This window comes from Phycodurus eques, chromosome 14 (genome assembly GCF_024500275.1).
Source record: "Phycodurus eques isolate BA_2022a chromosome 14, UOR_Pequ_1.1, whole genome shotgun sequence".
In the NCBI taxonomy this organism is placed as follows: Eukaryota; Metazoa; Chordata; class Actinopteri; order Syngnathiformes; family Syngnathidae; genus Phycodurus; species Phycodurus eques.
The window spans coordinates 19,677,712-19,696,580 of record NC_084538.1 but is presented as its reverse complement, the minus strand read 5'-3'; the positions used below and the strand labels follow the sequence as shown (position 1 = coordinate 19,696,580).

General features: G+C 43.4%; 1 protein-coding gene across 1 annotated transcript; it reads left to right on the top strand.

The window, feature by feature from the left end:
* The first annotated feature begins 4,182 nt into the window (after positions 1-4,182).
* On the top strand, positions 4,183-18,869 carry LOC133412576 (creatine kinase, flagellar-like). Its single transcript, XM_061695996.1, is given in 32 exon segments — positions 4,183-4,343; positions 6,969-7,156; positions 7,257-7,411; positions 7,490-7,622; positions 10,423-10,594; positions 10,661-10,784; positions 10,889-11,078; positions 11,167-11,344; positions 11,413-11,612; positions 11,716-12,090; positions 12,175-12,346; positions 12,417-12,540; positions 12,638-12,827; positions 12,919-13,260; positions 13,340-13,494; positions 13,575-13,707; positions 13,795-13,966; positions 14,043-14,166; positions 14,239-14,428; positions 14,508-14,849; positions 14,927-15,100; positions 15,103-15,300; positions 15,399-15,570; positions 15,638-15,761; positions 15,889-16,078; positions 16,160-16,501; positions 16,616-16,839; positions 16,842-16,980; positions 17,076-17,247; positions 17,321-17,444; positions 17,518-17,707; positions 17,779-18,869. Coding segments are annotated over 32 exon segments (5,910 nt in total). The 5' UTR covers positions 4,183-4,320; the 3' UTR covers positions 17,958-18,869.

The following is an 18,869-nucleotide window of genomic DNA, read 5'->3' as shown; positions in this document are numbered from 1 at the left end:
TCTCAGACACCCTGTGTGCGAATGCATTACTTTGACTTTGTCACCGTGCCTTCCAATACATTTTCAGGTGTATCTGCTTTCCACAAATGATTGAGATATTTCTACACCTTGTTTGAATTCTACTGATTTGATGAGCATTCTAATGTCTATAGCTTGGACAATATTGTAACACCATAGGTCTACGGATTAGTATCCTAATACAGCAATTACAGTCCCAATGAGCACTGCAATTGAAAATGAAAAAGATCGCAGTCCAGCATTCCACTGAAAGCACAATGTGTAACCATTTATCAGACCCCAGAAGGAAATGACTCCGTAACAGATGTTTGCTAAAATGCACCTAAAAAGCACGTGAAAAGGCACAGCTGTTCCTTCAGTAATTATAGCTAACTTAGCATTTTTTTGTTTTTCAAAATGGGAACACGTTTTGATAGCATAAAAGCCTGAGAAATATTTTTTTTACTGTTAAGAGCCTTGGAAATGTGTCCGCAAGGGTAAATTTAAAGGGTTAGGTTAAAATGGTTAGCACATCCAGAGTTCTGAGGTCATGGGTTCAAATCCGGGCTTCTGCCTTTGTGTTACCTGTTTCCATGTTCTTGTGCCTGTTGATGACCCCTGCTCTAATCTTTGATTAATATTATATTGTATTAAAACATCAACGCCTTGAATAACGCAATTGTTACCGTACCTTTGGCTTTATTATTGACTGAATACTTTTGAAGTATAGGTCACTGATACTATCATGGTTCATTTTCCTTGTGAATTCAGTTACCACTCAATGGCACTGCAAATGTAAGGGTGAATGGTTGTGGCTGGCTGAACAGAAGTGCTGTGGAGAATGGATGGGTTTTAAAGTAAGGGATGTCACCAATCTTTTGGGAAATAGTAAGAATTCTGGAAAGGACCGCTGAACATTTTGACGATGAAACAATAACAGCAGTCATTAATCAATACGCGTTCCACAGGCAGTACAGCATGCCGGCAGAAGTGTTCTGTACATTGGATAAACCAAGTCTACACTATCCTCAACTATAAATGTCCGATTTATGCTGTGAAAAAAATCTAATTACAATAAAGAAATGCTTTAAGGTAATTTGTAACTCGCTTTAGCTTTAGTTAAGACAATAAGCCAAAAAACCTATTGCACAGTTCCATTTCGTGCACATCTGAAGCATACTGCACATCTATGGGGAAGCCTAAAGGGGGTCTTACACTTGAGACACCCTTAAAATTGGAAACATGCAGAACATTCCGGCAATCAAGGAGTTTATTTTGCCAGGCAGATGTTAGTTTTAGGGTATACAAGCACACTTTTTGTTATATTATTCCAACATCCATTTTCTTTTTCCATTACACTCATTTGGGTTCATGGTAAGCTGGAGCCTTTCCCAGCTGACTGAGCGAGATGCTGGGGACACCCTTGACTGGATGCCAGCCAATCGCAGGGCACATATGGACAAAAAACTATTCACTCACGTTCACACCTATGGACAATTTAGTCTTCATTTATCCTGACGTGTGGGAGTGCCCTGAGAAATACCCTCCCCCCCATAACAATGAAGAATCGTCTTGTCTCATTTCACTAAACTGCCACTGAACCAGCTTAACTTGACTTTTTATGTTCACGATATGTTAGGGCAGAAATGATGAGTGCATCTTTTAACAATTTTTTATTATGATTATTTTTTTTTTTTTTTTACAAATGATGTTTTTTGGCAACCTGGAAATATTCAGAATATGAATTAATAGAAACTTAATTATCATCACTGTTTCTTTTTGGCAGAACCTAAAAAGATTGCTGCTCATTTATTTTTTGACCATTGAAAATATTTTTAAACCTTACTGACCAGTATTTATAATACACACACTAAAAAACAACAACAACAATGCTTCTCTTTTAATAAGAGAGCAAAGCCACATGAAAGTGAAAACCCAAAAGGGGGGGTTTAAGTCCCATGAAAGAAAAACTGATTTTATGTGCTCGACCAATACAAAGTTGCACATAATTGCAAAGTGGAACGGAAATAACACAGTTTTCAAAATTTTGAACAAATAAAAATCATCTTTATTCAGCCCCCCGTAACAATAGTTTGTGGAGCCACATTTCATTTGACATCATGTTTGAATGGCTACTATTGCTCTGTGTACTGTTTTAAAGACAGTGAACAGAAAAGAAATGCAAGACTGATTGTTAAGAATACCACACCGATCAAACCTCCCTGTCCGGCATAGTGATGGGCACAGCAGTCCTTTTGAGTGTACCGAATCATTTGAATCGGTTCTTTAAAAAGATTCGTGAAGAATGCAAGATTCAATTGATGATCCAGGTGTACACTGCCTATGGCCCAAAATCAGCTGGGATAGGCTGTAGCTCACCCTATGAGAACAGGCGGAAAAGAAAATGGGATGGATATATATTTTTTTTTTAACCTGGCACAGCTCCAAAGCTCAACCAATAAACCTTCCTCGATGTGCCGGCTCAGCAACTGCGTACACCAGTTGACTAACATGCATGTGATATGGTGTTCATGCAATAATAAGTTCGATAGACAAACTATAGCCTTTAATTACTTGTGCTGGGATCACTAACAACAACACAGGTTATACCAACATATCAACTCTTACAGCTGTTTCGATACTAAAAAAGAATCCCACCGCACCGCTCGTCAGGAGCACCGCCTTGCTTATTTTCCCACATCCTGTCCCGGACTTTTCTGTCCTCTCTTATCTTGTTCTCTTGGTTAATTATTGCATGTCCTCACCGGTTGTCCGGGTGTCCCCCCCGCCATCTACAAATGACTGTTGGAATGTTACTTGTGTTCAAATATCTAGACTGCCTCACTATTGTTCTTGTGTGGTTCTCACCCCTATACCCCTTGTCCACTCTATCCCGCTGTCTGTCCCCTAAACCCTTTTCTAGCCAGCTGCATTTTCAATAAGCATAATAATAATAATTTTAAAAAAAAAGAATACACAAAAGAATACAGATCCACCATTCTGCAAGGCCGTGCAGCTGAAAAGGACAGGTTTAAAAAAAAAAAAGAAGAAACAAAATAAAGGACTGAAAACAGCACGTGCAGCAATATTAACACCCCTCCTTAATATTTGTTTGACAGCAATGACAGCCTCCAAACATTTCTTGTCGAAGCTTTTTGCACTTCTCAGATGGTATTTTCTCCCACTCCTCCTTCGCAAGTTGTACAAGCTTTTGAACATTTGCAGGATTCTTTTCCCCAGTGGCAGATTTCAGCTCCCCCAAAGAGTTTCAATTGGATTGAAATCAGGACTCAGTGCTGGCTTTTTTTAAACAGTCGATTTTTTTTTCCTTTTCAACCATTCCTGTGTGCTTTTGGATGTGTGCTTTGGGTCTTTTGTCTTGCTGGAGGACCCATTATCTTCACCTCATACCATGTATTCTTCCACTGAGTAAGACATTTCACTCTAAAATCTCTTGATAATTTTCTTATTTCATGATACCTGTGATACAGTCAAGGCCTCCAGTACCAGATGTACCAAAGCAGCCCCACAGCATTCTGGATCCTCCACCATGCTTGACTGTTGGCAGGGTCTTCTTTTCCTTAAAGGCTTCATTGCAGCGTCTGTAAACATACTGCTTGTGTGCATTCATCTGTCCATAAAATGTTATAATTTGCTTTTTTTAATCAAACAAGTTCTCCATGGAAAAATGTTGTTCTCTTAGGAAATAGTCCACATTTAGTACTTTAACTTCGTGGGTGGCAATAATGGTGAGGAGGACTGTATCTATCCATCCATCTATCTATGGTTATTTTAGTTTTAGATTAAGTTTTGCTTTGCAAGAGTAGTCACGTGACATCATGAATTACATCTGACCATTACTGCTGCTCAACTAAGTACAGTAAGTTCGTAACACAAATTCTAGGAGGCGTTAGAGACAACAATGAAACTTTTTTGTTTTTGTTTTGTTTTATTATTATCAAAGAATGACGTGCGCAGCGCTTCGGGCTTGGCGATATTACGCATGAGACTGTCCCAAAGCAAAGCTGAGTGTGTGCTGCATCATGGGGTTTTTCAAAAGACTTCAAGCTCCTCCTGTCACCCATACGAAAATGACAGCTTTGTTGCAACGAGTTCTCGACCAAAGCAAACGTCGACCGCACGACGTCTTTGAGCGGTCGCGCGCGTCGTGGCGCGTCGCGCTTATTGTTCACTTCGTGGTGCTGTGGAGCCATATAGGTTGGCGCACGCGCGTATGGATTCGGCACTCTTCTTCACATCGTCGAAAACTGAGCAGCTTTTCGCGTATTATCAGTGCTGGATCTGTGAAGAGAAGACGCACACATGTCAGACACTATGGAACAAGTGTAAGTTGGACCAGATGTTCAAGAATTACTCACTTATTCAGCGGTAATTTGACGAAATTATTCGGTTGATGTCTCGAGCGTTCTATCCGCAATCCATAGCAGATTCACCACATGCTTCCAAAGTACTAATTTCCCCTGCCATAGGCCTATGTACAACCCCAATTCCGATGAAGTCGGGACGTTGTGTTTAAGATAAATAAAAACAGAATACAACGATTTGCAAATCATGTTCAACCAATATTTAATTGAATACACTACAAAGAAAATATATTGAATGTTCAAACTGATAAACATGATTGTTTTTAGCAAATAATCATTAACCGAGATTTTGTTTGGGCTGCAACACGTTCCAAAAAAGCTGGGACAGGGTCATGTTTACCACTGTGTTACATCACCTTTTCTTTTAACAACATTCAATAAACGTTTGGGAACTGAGGACACTAATGGTTGAAGCTTTGTAGGTGGAATTCTTCCCCATTCTTGCTCGATGTACAGCTTCAGCTGTTCAACAGTCCGGGGTCTCTGTTGTCGTATTTTACGCTTCATAATGCGCCACACATTTTCAACGGGAGACAGGTCTGGACAGTCCAGTCTAGTATCCGCACTCTTTTACAACGAAGCCACGCTGTTGTAACACGTACAGAAACTGATTTGGCATTGTCTTGCTGAAATAAGGCCCCTCCATGAAAAATCCGTTGCTTGGATTGCAGCATATGTTTCTCCAAAACCTGTATGTGCCTTCACAGATGTGTAAGTTACCCATGTCATTGGGACTAACACAACCCCATACCATCACAGATGCTGGCTTTTGAACTTTGCATCATTCACAGTCTGGATGGTTCTTTTCCTCTTTCGCCCAGAGGACACGAAGTCCACAATTTCCAAAAACTATTTGAAATGTGGACTCGTCAGACCACAGAACACTTCTCCACTTTGCATCAGTCCATCTTAGATGAGTTCGGGCCCAGAGAAGCCGGCGGCGTTTCTGGGTGTTGTTGATAAATGGCTTTTGCTTTGCATAGTAGTTTCAAGTTGCACTTACGGATGTAGCGCCGAACTGTATTTACTGACATTTTTTTTTTTTTTTAAGTGTTCCTGAGCCCATGTGGTGAAATCCTTTATACATCGATGTCGGTTTTTGATGCAGTGCCGCCTGTGGGATCGAAGGTCACGGGCATTCAATGTTGGTTTTCGGCCTTGCCGCTTACATGCAGTGATTTCTCTAGATTCTCTGAACCTTTTGATGATATTATGGACCGTAGATGATTAAATCCCTAAATTCCTTGCAATGGTACGTTGAGGAACATTGCCCTTAAACTGTTCGACTATTTTCTCATGCACTTGTTCACAAAGAGGTGAACCTCGCCCCATCTTTGCTTGTGAACAACTGAGCAATTCAGGGAAGCTCCTTTTATACCCAATCATGGCACCCACCTTCTTCCCAATTAGCCTGCTCACCTGTGGGATGTTCCAAACAGGTGTTTGACGAGCATTCCTCAACTTTCTCAGTCTTTTTTGCCACCTGTCCCAGCTTTTTTTGAAACGTGTTGAAGCCATAAAATTCTAAGTGAATGATTATTTGCTAAAAACAAAGTATAATTTTGAACATTAAATATCTTGTCTTTGTAGTGTATTCAATTAAATATACGTTGAACATGATTTGCAAACGGCGGCCGACTGGTTAGAGCGTCACCCTCACAGTTCTGAGGACCCGGGGTTCAATCCCCGGCCCCGCCTGTGTGGAGTTTGCATGTTCTCCCCGTGCCTGCGTGGCTTTTCTCCGGGCACTCCGGTTTCCTCCCACATCCCAAAAACATGCATGAATTGGAGACTCTAAATTGCCCGAAGGTGTGACTGTGAGTGCGAATGGTTGTTTGTTTCTATGTGCCCTGCGATTGGCTGGCAACCAGTTCAGGGTGTACCCCGCCTCCTGCCCGATGACAGCTGGGACAGGCTCCAGCACGCCTGCGACCTTAGTGAGGAGAAGCGGGTCAGAAAATGGATGGATGGATGATTTGCAAATCATTGTATTCTGTTTTTATCTTTAACACAATGTCCGAAATTCATTGGAATTTGGGTTGTATGAAAGCAGATGGTAGATTCCTGCTCTTTCAAAGTCATCACCCAACCTGGCGTTCAAAAATGTCATCTCAACGAGAGAGCAACATCATTTGGCAAAAACATCAATTCATTTTTTAAATGTAAAAGTTATCGGCGAACAATTCCTACCTGAAATTATTGAACTCCTTAAAGAGCCCACTTTGAACCTTAATAGTACTTATTTGAAATGTTAAATCAATAAAAATCCATTTAAATTAAAAAATTATTTTAAATAAAACCCTAATAGATTTGCTGATTGGCATTCTGTGAATTGCTGCTTTAAGCCCTTTTTGTCCTCTGAACAGCTCCCAGATGGTTCGATAAAATAGATTTGCTGTTTTGGCTTTTGGTGATATAATGCATAGGCAGAAACCTGGGGCATTTACTAAAAAAATATCTCAAAATCGAAAAAGCACTTGTGATCGATGTGAAGTTCTCGTATGTCAATTTTCAAGTTTCGGTCAGTTTTTGTTGGAGCTACCTTAATCCAACTGGTTTCGGCCTCACTCTATTTAATTTGTCTAGCTCTGATGAAATGGCCAACCTTCAGCTGGCGGAGCGGTCAGTGCAAGATGACTTTCCCAATCTGAGTGAGCACAACAACCACATGGCCAAGTTGTTAACTATGGACATGTACAGCAAACTGAGGGAGAAATGTACCCCCAATGGCTTCACCATCGACGATGTCATTCAGACAGGAGTGGATAACCCAGGTGCAATTTGATCCGCTCTGGTCAAAGTCATGTCAGACTGCAACCTGGTGAGGGTTTTTGCATTGTTGTTGACTGGCTGCTATATCACTGACGAGTGTAGGTCATCCCTTTATCATGACTGTGGGCTGCGTGGCTGGCGATGAGGAGTCATACGAAGTCTTCAAAGACTTGATGGACCTTGTGATTCAGGAAAGACATGGAGGTTACAGACCATCAGGCATCCACAAGACTGACCTCGACCCAGAAGAACTGAAGGTACAAATTCAATTTTCCTGGAGCTTGATTGAAAAGAATGTTGACGTTTTATTGTAAATATTTTCTCTGCCTCCCGAGGGGGGCGACGACCTCGACCCCAACTATGTTCTGAGCGCCCGCGTACGAACAGGCCGAAGCATTCGGGGTTATTGCTTGCCACCACACTGCAGCCGGGGAGAGCGACGTGCTGTGGAGAGGATCACACTTGAAGGTAGTGACCAGACACAAGTTTGCTTTCCAGACATGTGAATCTGGATTTGATACACATCTTAGACGCCAGAAATATTTGTACGAGGAACATGATGAAAATAGATGAAACTAGGACTTAAATAACTGCATCAAGCCTGACCAAATAGCCACGACCAAACTAGGATTTTTCTTTGTAATGATTTTCCAGGCTGTCATCACAACCTCTTTGATTATTCTGGGGGTTATGCAGGTGAAATGCATGCTATGAGGTTTTAAATCTGGGCTTGCTTTTTGTTATTATCTTGCTACACAATGGATTTCCCAATAAACCTCAAAGTACAGGAAATCATACAAGGAAAGAGGTTAGCTAAGAAGTGGGACACAGAGGACCGAGGAGAAAGGAATACATTGAGATCCGACGTAGGGCAAAGGTAGAGGTGGCAAAGGCCAAACAAGCATATGATGACATGTATGCCAGTTTGGACACTGAAGAAGGAGAAAATGATCTAAACAGTGTGGCCAGACAGAGGGATAGAGATGGGAAGGATGTGCAGCAGGTTAGGGTGATTAAGGATACAGAGGGAAATATGTTGACTGGTGCCAGTAGTGTGCTAGCTAGATGGAAAGAATACTTCGAGGAGTTGATGAATGAGGAAAATGGGAGAGGAGAAGAAGCAAGTGTGGTGGACCAGGAAGTGGCAATGATTAGTAAGGGGGAAGTTAGAAAGGCATTAAAGAGGATGAAAAATGGAAAGGCAGTTGGTCTGGATGACATTCCTGTGGAGGTATGGAAACATCTAGGAGAGGTGGCTGTAGATCTTTTGACCAGCTTGTTCAACAGAATTCTAGCGGTTCAACAGAATTCTAGCGGGTGAGAAGATACGTCAGGAATGGAAGAAAAGTGTACTGGTGCCCATTTTAAAGAATAATTGTGATGTGCACACCTGTGGTAATTATAGAGGAATAAAGTTGATGAGCCACACAATGTTATGGGAAAGAGTAGTGGCGGCTAGACTCAGGACAGAAGTGAGTATTTGCGAGCAACAGTATGGTTTCATGCCTAGAAAGAGTACTGCAGATGCATTATTTGCCTTGAGGATGTTGATGGAAAAGTACAGAGAAGGTCAGAAGGAGCTACATTGTGTCTTTGTAGATCTAGAGAAAGCCTATGACAGAGTACCCAGAGAGGAACTGTGGTACTGCATGCGTAAGTCTGGAGTGGCAGAGAAGTATGTTAGTATAGTACAGGACATGTACGAGGGCAGCAGAACAGTAGTTGAGGTGTGCTGTAGGTGTGACAGAGGAGTTTGAGGTGGGACTACATCAGGGATCAGCCCTGAGCCCTTTCCTGTTTTCAGTGGTGATGCATAGGCTGACAGATGAGGTTAGACTGGAATCCCCGTGGACCATGATGTTTGCAGATGACATTGTGATCTGCAGTGAAAGCAGGGAGCTGGTGGAGGAACAGTTAGAAAGGTGGTGGCCTGCACCGGAAAGGAGAGGAATGCACATTAGCCGAAGTAAAACAATATATGTGCATGAATGAGAGGGGTGGTGGGGGAAGAGTGAGGCTACAGGGAGAAGAGATAGCAAGGGTGGAGGTCAATGGTCCAGAGCAATGGTGAGTGTGGTAAGAAAGTGAAGAAACGGGTCCAAGGAGGTTGGAACTGGTGGAGGAAGCTGTCAGGTGTGTTATGTGACAGAAGAGTATCTGCCAGGATGAAGGGCAAAGTTTATAAAAGAGTGGTGAGGCCAGCCATGATGTATGGATTAGAGACAGTGGCACTGAAGAGACAACAGGAAGCAGAGCTGGAGGTGGCGGAAATGAAGATGTTGAAGTTCGCTCTCGGAGTGACCAGGTTGGATAAAATTAGAAATAAGCTCATCAGAGGGACAGCCAAGGTTCGATGTTTTGGAGACAAAGTTATCGAGAGAGCAGACTTCGATGGTTTGAACACGTCCAGAGGAGAAATAGTGAGTATATTGGTAGAAGGATGATGAAGATGGAGCTGCCAGGCAAGAGAGCTAGAGGAAGACCAAAGAGAAGGTTGATGGATCTAGTGAGGGAAGACATGAAGGCAGTTGGTGTTAGAGGAGGATACAGGAGATAAGCTTTGGAAAGGGATGACAGATGACACGCTGTGGCGACCCCTAACGGGACAAGCCGTAAGGAAGAGAAGCAGCAATCTGGTTGCATCTTACAATTGACTGATACATTGTTTCTCTGAACTTCAAACTTTTACCGTGGCCTTCATTTGCAATGTCAACATCAGTCTACAACATTAGGTCCACTCAGTTTCTCAGATGAGTTTGTATGTTTGGGATCATGAGAAGATAAGTTTGTTTCTTGAACCTTTAGTTTTCCATCAATTTCGTAAAAGTTAATCTTTTGAGACTCAATAGACTTTTTACTAAATTCCAACCTTACGTTTCCATTTTTCCCCCCGTCATTTAAGTATAAATGTATGTATGTATGAACTAAAGGTAAATTCCAAGCATTACTGTTCTTAACAATCAATGTAATAATAATAATTCATATTTCTATACTTTTCACACCTGAACAACAACACATCACCTGTTCCAATACAGTATCAAAACCAAGGTCCAAGGTGCTACCTTGAAAGCTATATGTATGTGACCTGTATATAAATACCCATAAAAGCAGAACTGTTAAACTTCTAATGTCGAAGCCAAAGTTTTTCAGTGTACTGGAGAGCAAAATAAAAGGAACTGGCCTCACTTCCAGTACTTTCCGAGTGGAAGTCCATAAAGTAGGTACAGGTGATGGAGGTATTATAGGGCTGAGTGTAATCTTCTTGCAGCCCTGGAGTCACTAAATGGAGACCTGCAAGGGAAATACTACGCCTTGAAGAACATGACTGAGGAGGAGCAGCAGCAGCTGATTGATGACCACTTGCTTTTTGACAAGCCAGTGTCTCCTCTGCTGCTGGCCTCAGGGATGGCCCGTGACTGGCCTGATGGCAGAGGCATCTGGTGAGAATGATAATATCTCCTATAGCTGCATCAAATTCGGTCATTATGCTGTCTTTTCCCCTTAAGGCACAATGACGACAAGACATTCCTGGTTTGGGTGAACGAGGAGGACCATCTACGAGTTATCTCCATGCAGAAAGGCGGCAACATGAAGGAAGTGTTCACTCGCTTCTGCACCGGACTCAAAGAGGTTTAGCTTTCTTTTAATAGATTTGGTGGTTAACAAAAGCAAGGTCAAAAGGATGTTAATGCCAGTTATTAACTTAATCGCTTTGGTGTATTTTTTTTTTATAGATGGAGTCATTGTTCAAAGAAAAAGGAGAAGAATTCATGTGGAATGAGCACCTTGGATACATTCTAACTTGTCCATCCAACCTGGGTACTGGCCTGCGTGCTGGTGTACATGTGAAACTTCCAAATATGAGCCAACACCCCGACTTTGAGGAAGTACTTCAGCGGCTGAGACTCCAGAAACGTGGAACTGGTACATTTTTAAAGAGTGTTTTGTCAAAGTGGTGGAAACACAAACTAAGCACTGACATTAAAATAAGAATGTATCATTTGTCAAACAGGCGGAGTAGACACTGATGCCGTGGATGGAGTCTTTGACATCTCTAACGCTGACAGACTGGGCTTCTCTGAGGTGGAGCTGGTGCAGATGGTTATCGATGGGGTCAAGGTGCTGGTAGAGATGGAGAAGAGACTGGAGATACAAGAGCCAATTGATAACCTCATGCCTAGCGTCCAGAGGTATAACCAGATAACAATTGTCTTCGAAGTCCAATTCTGGACTCACGCTTTCATGTATTTCTATTTAGAATCTCAAAAGAACCTGAGGAAAAGCCTCAGCCTGAGCCAAAGAAGCTGTCAGCTGAGGAGGAGTTCCCAGATCTCAGTCAGCACAACAACTACATGGCCAAGTACTTAACCTTAGACATGTACAAAACACTGAGGGAGCGCACTACAGCCAATGACTTCACTATAGATGATGTCATCCAGACAGGCGTGGACAATTCTGGTAGCTACCATAACATGCTCTTGTCCGCCAATTAAGTAAAGTTGTTCATCTGCATGTCCCTCTTTCCACTGTTGACCATATTACACAATGATAATGCATGCAGGTGACCCTTTTATCATGACGATGGGATGTGTGGCTGGAGATGAGGAGTCATATGATGTCTACAAAGACATGATGGACCTTGTGATTCAGGATAGACATGGAGGTTACAAACCAACTGACAAGCACAAGACCGACTTAAATCCAGAGAAACTAAAGGTGCAGCAGTGTGTCACCAGGACCTTGATAATATTGCAAATACAGAACTGACAATGTTCACGATTGTTTTCTGTTGTGCCTCCTAAGGGAGCCGAGGACCTTGACCCCAACTATGTTCTGAGTTCCCGTGTCCGCACTGGTCGCAGCATCCGTGGCTTCTGCCTGCCGCCACATTGCAGCCGTGGAGAGAGACATGCTGTGGAGAAGCTCTCCATCCAAGGTAATGACACACCTTTGTAAGATCCCAACCATAAATCTTGACTTGTATGGAAAAAGTGAACATTATCCTCTGGTGCTCTTGCAGTTCTGGAATCACTGACTGGAGACCTAAAAGGGAAATACTATGCATTAAAGGACATGACGGAAGCTGAGCAGCAGCAGATGATACATGACCACTTCTTGTTTGAAAAGCCAGTGTCCCCTCTGCTGCTGGCCTCAGGGATGGCCCGAGATTGGCCCGACGGCAGGGGCATATGGTGAGACACGCTGCCAATTAATCTGGAATAGTTATGACATTTGGAATTGACATGATATTTTCATTCAAAGGCATAACGAATACAAGACGTTCCTGGTGTGGGTGAATGAGAAGGACCATCTGAGGGTGATCTCAATGCAAAAAGGAGGCAACATGACGGAAGTGTTCACTCGCTTCTGTGATGGACTTGCAGAGGTTTATATTTTATTCATTGAATATATAATCCCCTTTAGTTGATTTTGAGGATCTGATGTTTAATACATGGTTATCTTAATGATCTGATCATATTTAGATGGAGTCCTTGTTCAAGACGAAAGGTCATGTATTTATGTGGAATGAGCACCTTGGCTACATTCTGACTTGTCCATCCAACCTGGGAACTGGTCTGCGCGCAAGTGTTCATGTGAAGCTGCCAAACATGAGCAAGCACCCAGAGTTTGATGAGGTTCTTAGGAGACTGAGGCTGCAAAAACGTGGAATAGGTACAGGTAAATCTGCTCCAAGTGATGTAATTTATTTCAAAACTAAACCTTAAAATGCTGAAGTTCACAACAGATCTTATGTTTGTATCAGGTGGTGGGGACACAGCTGTTGTGGATGGAGTCTTTGACATCTCCAACATTGACAGACTGGGTTACTCTGAGGTGAAACTGGTCCAGATGGTGGTCGATGGGATCAGGGTGCTGGTAGAGATGGAAAAGAGGCTGCAAATGGATGAGTCCATTGACGACCTAATGCCCAGCAACATTGAGCTGAAGGGTTTGACAGCTCAGGACGAGTTCCCAGATGTCAGTAAGCACAACAACCACATGGCCAAAATATTAACTTTGGAGATGTATAAGAAGCTGAAGGATCGCACAACTCCCAATGGCTTCACCATTGATGATGTCATCCAGACAGGCGTGGATAATCCAGGTACACTAACTCACCCTGAGAGTTGGTCATTATTTGGACTTTGATTTGGGGATTGACTAATACTATATAATGTGTGCAGGTCATCCCTTCATCATGACAGTAGGCTGTGTGGCTGGAGATGAGGAGTCTTATGACGTCTTCAGAGAGCTGCTGGACCTTGTGATTGAAGAGAGACATAGAGGTTACAAAGCCAAAGACAATCACAAGACTGATCTCAACCCAGATAATCTGAAGGTGTAGCAGCATTTCACAATGACTTGGCCACAACATTTGTACTGCAGAGAAACCAATTTGCTGTATTACGTATGCTTCAGGGGGGTGATGACCTTGACCCAGAATATGTTCTGAGCTCCCGAGTCAGAACAGGCCGCAGCATCCGTGGTTTCTGTTTGCCACCACTGTGCAGTCGTGGAGAGAGACGTGCCATTGAGAAGCTCTCTGTTGAAGGTAAAAGTGCAGATAATTGTGAGGTTCAAGTGGCTGCAGGTTGTATATCGTATCACTGAACACTAACATTGAGTTTTCAAAATTTAGCCCTGGACTCACTGAGTGGAGACCTACAGGGAAAATATTACGCCTTGAAGAACATGACCGAGGAAGAACAGCAGCAGCTGATTGATGACCACTTGCTGTTCGACAAGCCAGTGTCCCCTCTGCTGCTGGCTTCAGGGATGGCCCGTGACTGGCCTGACGGTAGAGGCATCTGGTAAGACGCTACATAGCTGGCCTTCTTGGGTGCATTTCACCAGAGAATACATATAACATTCATGCTTTCTTTCAAGGCACAATGAAAACAAGACATTCTTAGTGTGGGTGAATGAGGAGGACCATCTGCGAGTGATCTCCATGCAGAAAGACAGCAACATGAAGGAAGTGTTCACTCGCTTCTGCTGCGGACTCAAAGAGGTTTTGAGAAATCCAAGAGAAAAATGTTTGATCAATTTTGTCTTGTGATGACCTGATTACCATCTGTTTTAGATTGAGTCCTCGATTAAGCAGAAAGGCGAAGCATTCATGTGGAATGAACACCTTGGCTACATCCTGACTTGCCCCTCCAATCTAGGCACTGGTCTACGTGCCGGTGTGCATGTGAAGCTGCCAAACATGAGCAAGCACCTTGAGTTTGAGGAAGTTCTTAGGAGGCTGAGGCTCCAGAAACGTGGAACTGGTACATGCAAACTTTTGGTCAAGGTTATCTTATTTGTAGAGAATTGTTTGAAGTAAATTTAATCACTTCTATTCATCAGGTGGCGTCGACACAGATGCTGTGGACGGGGTTTTTGACATTTCCAATGCCGACAGGCTGGGTTTCTCTGAGGTGCAGCTAGTCCAGTTGGTGGTCGTTGGAGTCAAGCTGCTAGTAGAGATGGAGAAAAGGCTAGAGAAGGAAGAGCCCTTTGATGACCTAATGCCATCTGACCTTCAGCTTAATGTGTTCTCTGCTGAGGAAGAGTTCCCAGATCTCAGTCAGCACAACAACCACATTGCAAAGTCCTTAAGCCTGGAAATGTACAAGACGCTGAGGCAGCGTTGCACCCCTAATGGCTTTACCATAGATGATGTTATTCAGACAGGTGTAGATAATCCAGGTACAGTACCTTGCTTTAAGTCAATTCCACACTTTTATTTCAATTCTGCATTTTGTCTGTTCTCTCCCTGTGCGTAGGTCACCCCTATATCATGACTGTGGGCTGTGTGGCTGGAGATGAGGAGTCATACCATGTCTTCAAAGACTTGATGGACCTTGTGATTCAGGAAAGACATGGAGGATACAAATCAAGAGATATGCACAAGACTGACCTGGACCCAAATCACCTAAGGGTAAAGCAGCATTTTACCAGGACCATTTTAAGACTAATATTTGATTGGTATGGCCGAAAAACCCAATGTCTGCTCTGCCTTCCAAGGGGGGCGACGACCTGGACTCGAAGTACGTTCTGAGCTGCCGAGTCCGAACAGGGCGCAGCATCCGTGGTTTCTGCTTGCCGCCACTGTGCAGTCGTGGAGAAAGGCGTGCTTTGGAGAAGCTTTGCATTGGAGGTAAGCCTCAGGCTTTATGAAGAAGCCAGATTGTGCCATTTAGTAACTGCAGGGGACAAAACTAAATAATTTGATCTTACTTGGTGCTCTGCCTGCAGCTCTAGATACACTATCTGAAGACCTTAAGGGGACATATTATGCCTTGAAAAGTATGACAGAGGCTGAACAGCAGCAGCTAATCGATGACCACTTCCTGTTTGACAAGCCAGTGTCCCCTCTACTGGTGGCCTCAGGGATGGCCCGTGACTGGCCTGATGGCAGAGGCATCTGGTAAGAGCTTGTCCTAAATTTGGATAAGATTTAGGAAGATAAACCATGAATGTTATTCCTTCAAAAGGCACAATGACAACAAAACATTCCTGGTGTGGGTGAACGAGGAGGACCATCTGCGAGTGATTTCAATGGAGAAGGGTGGCAACATGAAGAACGTGTTCAGTCGCTTTTGCACTGGACTCAAAGAGGTTTGTTGATAAACATTAATTGTTGGTTAAATATCGGGGGATAATGCATAATCCTGAACATTAATTGTTGGTTAAATATCGGGGGATAATGCATAATCCTGTGATGACCTTACTTGGTCTTGTTCAGCTCGAGGATGTGATTAAGGAGAAAGGTGAGGCCTTCATGTGGAATGAGCATCTCGGCTACATCCTGACTTGCCCCTCCAACCTGGGTACTGGTCTGCGTGCTGGTGTACACGTAAAACTTCCAAACATGAGCAACCACCCCAAGTTCGAGGAGGTTCTTAAGAAGCTGAGGCTCCAAAAACGTGGAACCGGTACATGCATCCTCCTTTGGTTGCGAGGCATCCTGTGTGTGCTTGATTCCCTGGAGTACGCTGATTTCTTTTTTCTCTCAGGTGGCGTGGACACAGCTGCTGTAGATGGAATCTTTGACATATCAAATGGCGACCGACTCGGCTTCTCAGAGGTGCAGCTTGTCCAGATTGTGGTTGATGGTGTCAAGTTGCTGGTGGATATGGAGAAGAAGCTGGAAAAGGGTGGCTCCATCAACTCCCTGATGCCTGGTAAACTTAAGATGAGGAAGCTTTCACCTGAGAACGACTTTCCAGATCTCACTATGCACAACAACTACATGGCCAAGTTTTTAACACTGGATCTGTATAAAACACTGAGTGAGCGTAAAACCCCTTATGGCTTCACCATTGACCGCATCATCCAGCCAGGCGTGGATAATCCAGGTACAAAGTAACTGTTCATTCTGAGACTTTACGATGGGAGATGTTACAGTCCGGTCCGATTTGGTGAGGATTTCACCATCTGGTCTATCCATTCCACTGTGTTGATGTGTGCAGGTACCCCATTCACTATGTCTCTGGGTTGTGTGGCTGGCGATGAGGAGTCGTATGAGGTCTTCAAAGAGCTGCTGGACCTTGTCATTGAGGATAAACATGGAGGTTATAAACCAACAGACATGCACAAGAGTGAATTCAACCCTGACAGCCTCGTGGTAAAGCAGAGTTCTTTCTTAATCATAAAGACACATTGTGTAAGGATTTGTACTGTAATTCTTGTTTCGCCCCCAAGGGGGGTGACGACCTTGACCCCAACTATGTTCTGATTTCCCGTGTCCGAGCGGGTCGCAACATTCGCGGCTTCCGCTTGCCGCCACATTGCACCCGTGGAGAAAGGCGTTTTCTAGAGCAGGTCTCCATCGAAGGTAATGGTTTTGGGCTGCTTGACACGATAGAAATATCTCTCACAGAAATGTGGAACTTGTGCAATCTTGGATGTGTAAATGTTCCTTTTCTGCAGTTTTGGGATCACTAACTGGAGATCTGAATGGGAAATACTTGTCATTGAAGAGCCTTTCAGAAGCTGAGCAGCAGCAGATGATAGACGACCACTTGCTGTTTGAGAAGCCAGTGTGTCCTCTGCTACTGTCCTCAGGGATGGCCCGTGATTGGCCTGATGGCAGAGGTGTCTGGTGAGAAATGACTGCCTCCCAATGTTTTCGATACATGGAAACAGAAAGTCAAATTCATGTCTTCTCTTGAAAGGCACAATGATGGGAGTACATTCTTGGTGTGGGTGAATGAAGAGGAGCATCTAAAAGTGATCTCCATTGAGAAAGGTGGCAACATGAAGGCAGCGTTGACTCGCTTCTGCAGTGGAATTCAAGAGGTATGTTCAATAAAATCAAACAAATTCACGACGCAGACATTGACTCTGACCTCATAGCACTGTTTGTTTATAGGTCGAGTCCAAGCTCAATGAGAAAGAGCTTGAATTCATGCGGAATGACCACTTAGGCTACATCTTGACTTGCCCATCCAACCTGGGCACTGGTCTGCGTGCTGGTGTGCATGTGAAGCTGCCCAACATGAGCAAACGCCCTGAGTTTGAGGATGTTCTTAAAAGGCTGAGGCTTGAGAACCGTGGAACTGGTATACAGCTTTCTTTGGTTCAAATGCGATTTGCCTTCAAGTCAGGCCTTGAAATGTTATTTGTTCTTCAGTGGGGGTGGACACTGCGGCAGCTAGTGGAGTCTTTGACATCTCCAATGCTGACAGAATGGGCTTCTCTGAGGTGCAGCTGGTGCAAGTGGTCGTGGACGGCATAAAGGTGCTCGTGGAGATGGAGAAGAGGCTTGAGATGGAAGAGGGTATTGATGACCTGATGCCCATCCAGAAGTAGAACCACTGACAACTTGACTTTACACCGATCTGATCGGCTTGATCGGTATCGGCCGATAATTAGCATTTTATGCTGATCGGCTTTAATGACATAATTCGCTAATCTGATCAATGACGTCCGCAAAAGACATTTACTCCGCGCCACCGTCGTGTACAGTATTTGAATATTTGAATCCAAAAGCTAGTTGATTTTTAGCCTTGTCGCGTGTATTATGAGGTCTTTTACGATCACTGGGCTTTATCTTGTCAACTCAAACGCGACCGGATACATTCGTTACCATGGCTACGGCGACAATGGATCGCGCCGCGTGTATTAGAAGAACAAAATGGGGAAAAACGCATGGTGGTAGTCACAGATGCTCGGAAGAAGACGTTCATGCAACGATACCTTGATGTATGTTCACGTACTTTTAATACGGCTCACAAGTAGCCAACAAAACGTGATGTAGCCTAGCAAGCTAGTGCTAGCACGAACGGTTGTACGTTAACATGCCAGCATTTTGTCGACTCATGCTGTAAAGTTTCGATGTGAAATAATTACAGTAATTACAGTAAGGTAGCGCCCATTATTTCTGTCATGTAATGTTGCTTTGACCTGACAAGAACACATGGAGCGACTAGCGAATACTTTTAAAAAAAAAAAAACAATTTAAATGACTTGTTTGTCATTTAAATAGACACATTACGCCATCTTGTGATCGGATCGGTTATCGTTTTTTTAAACTATGATCGGCCCCAAAAATCCTGATTGTGTAAAGCCTACTGACAACTCTCCTCAGTTTACTTTAGTGTTTCCAGCCAAGCATTTTGTCTCAATTTTCTGTTCATGGTTTGTCTTTCAAACATTTCTGTAGTATTCTAAAACTGTGAAACTGTTAAGATGAACGTGAAATAAAGTGATTCACCCTTAGAA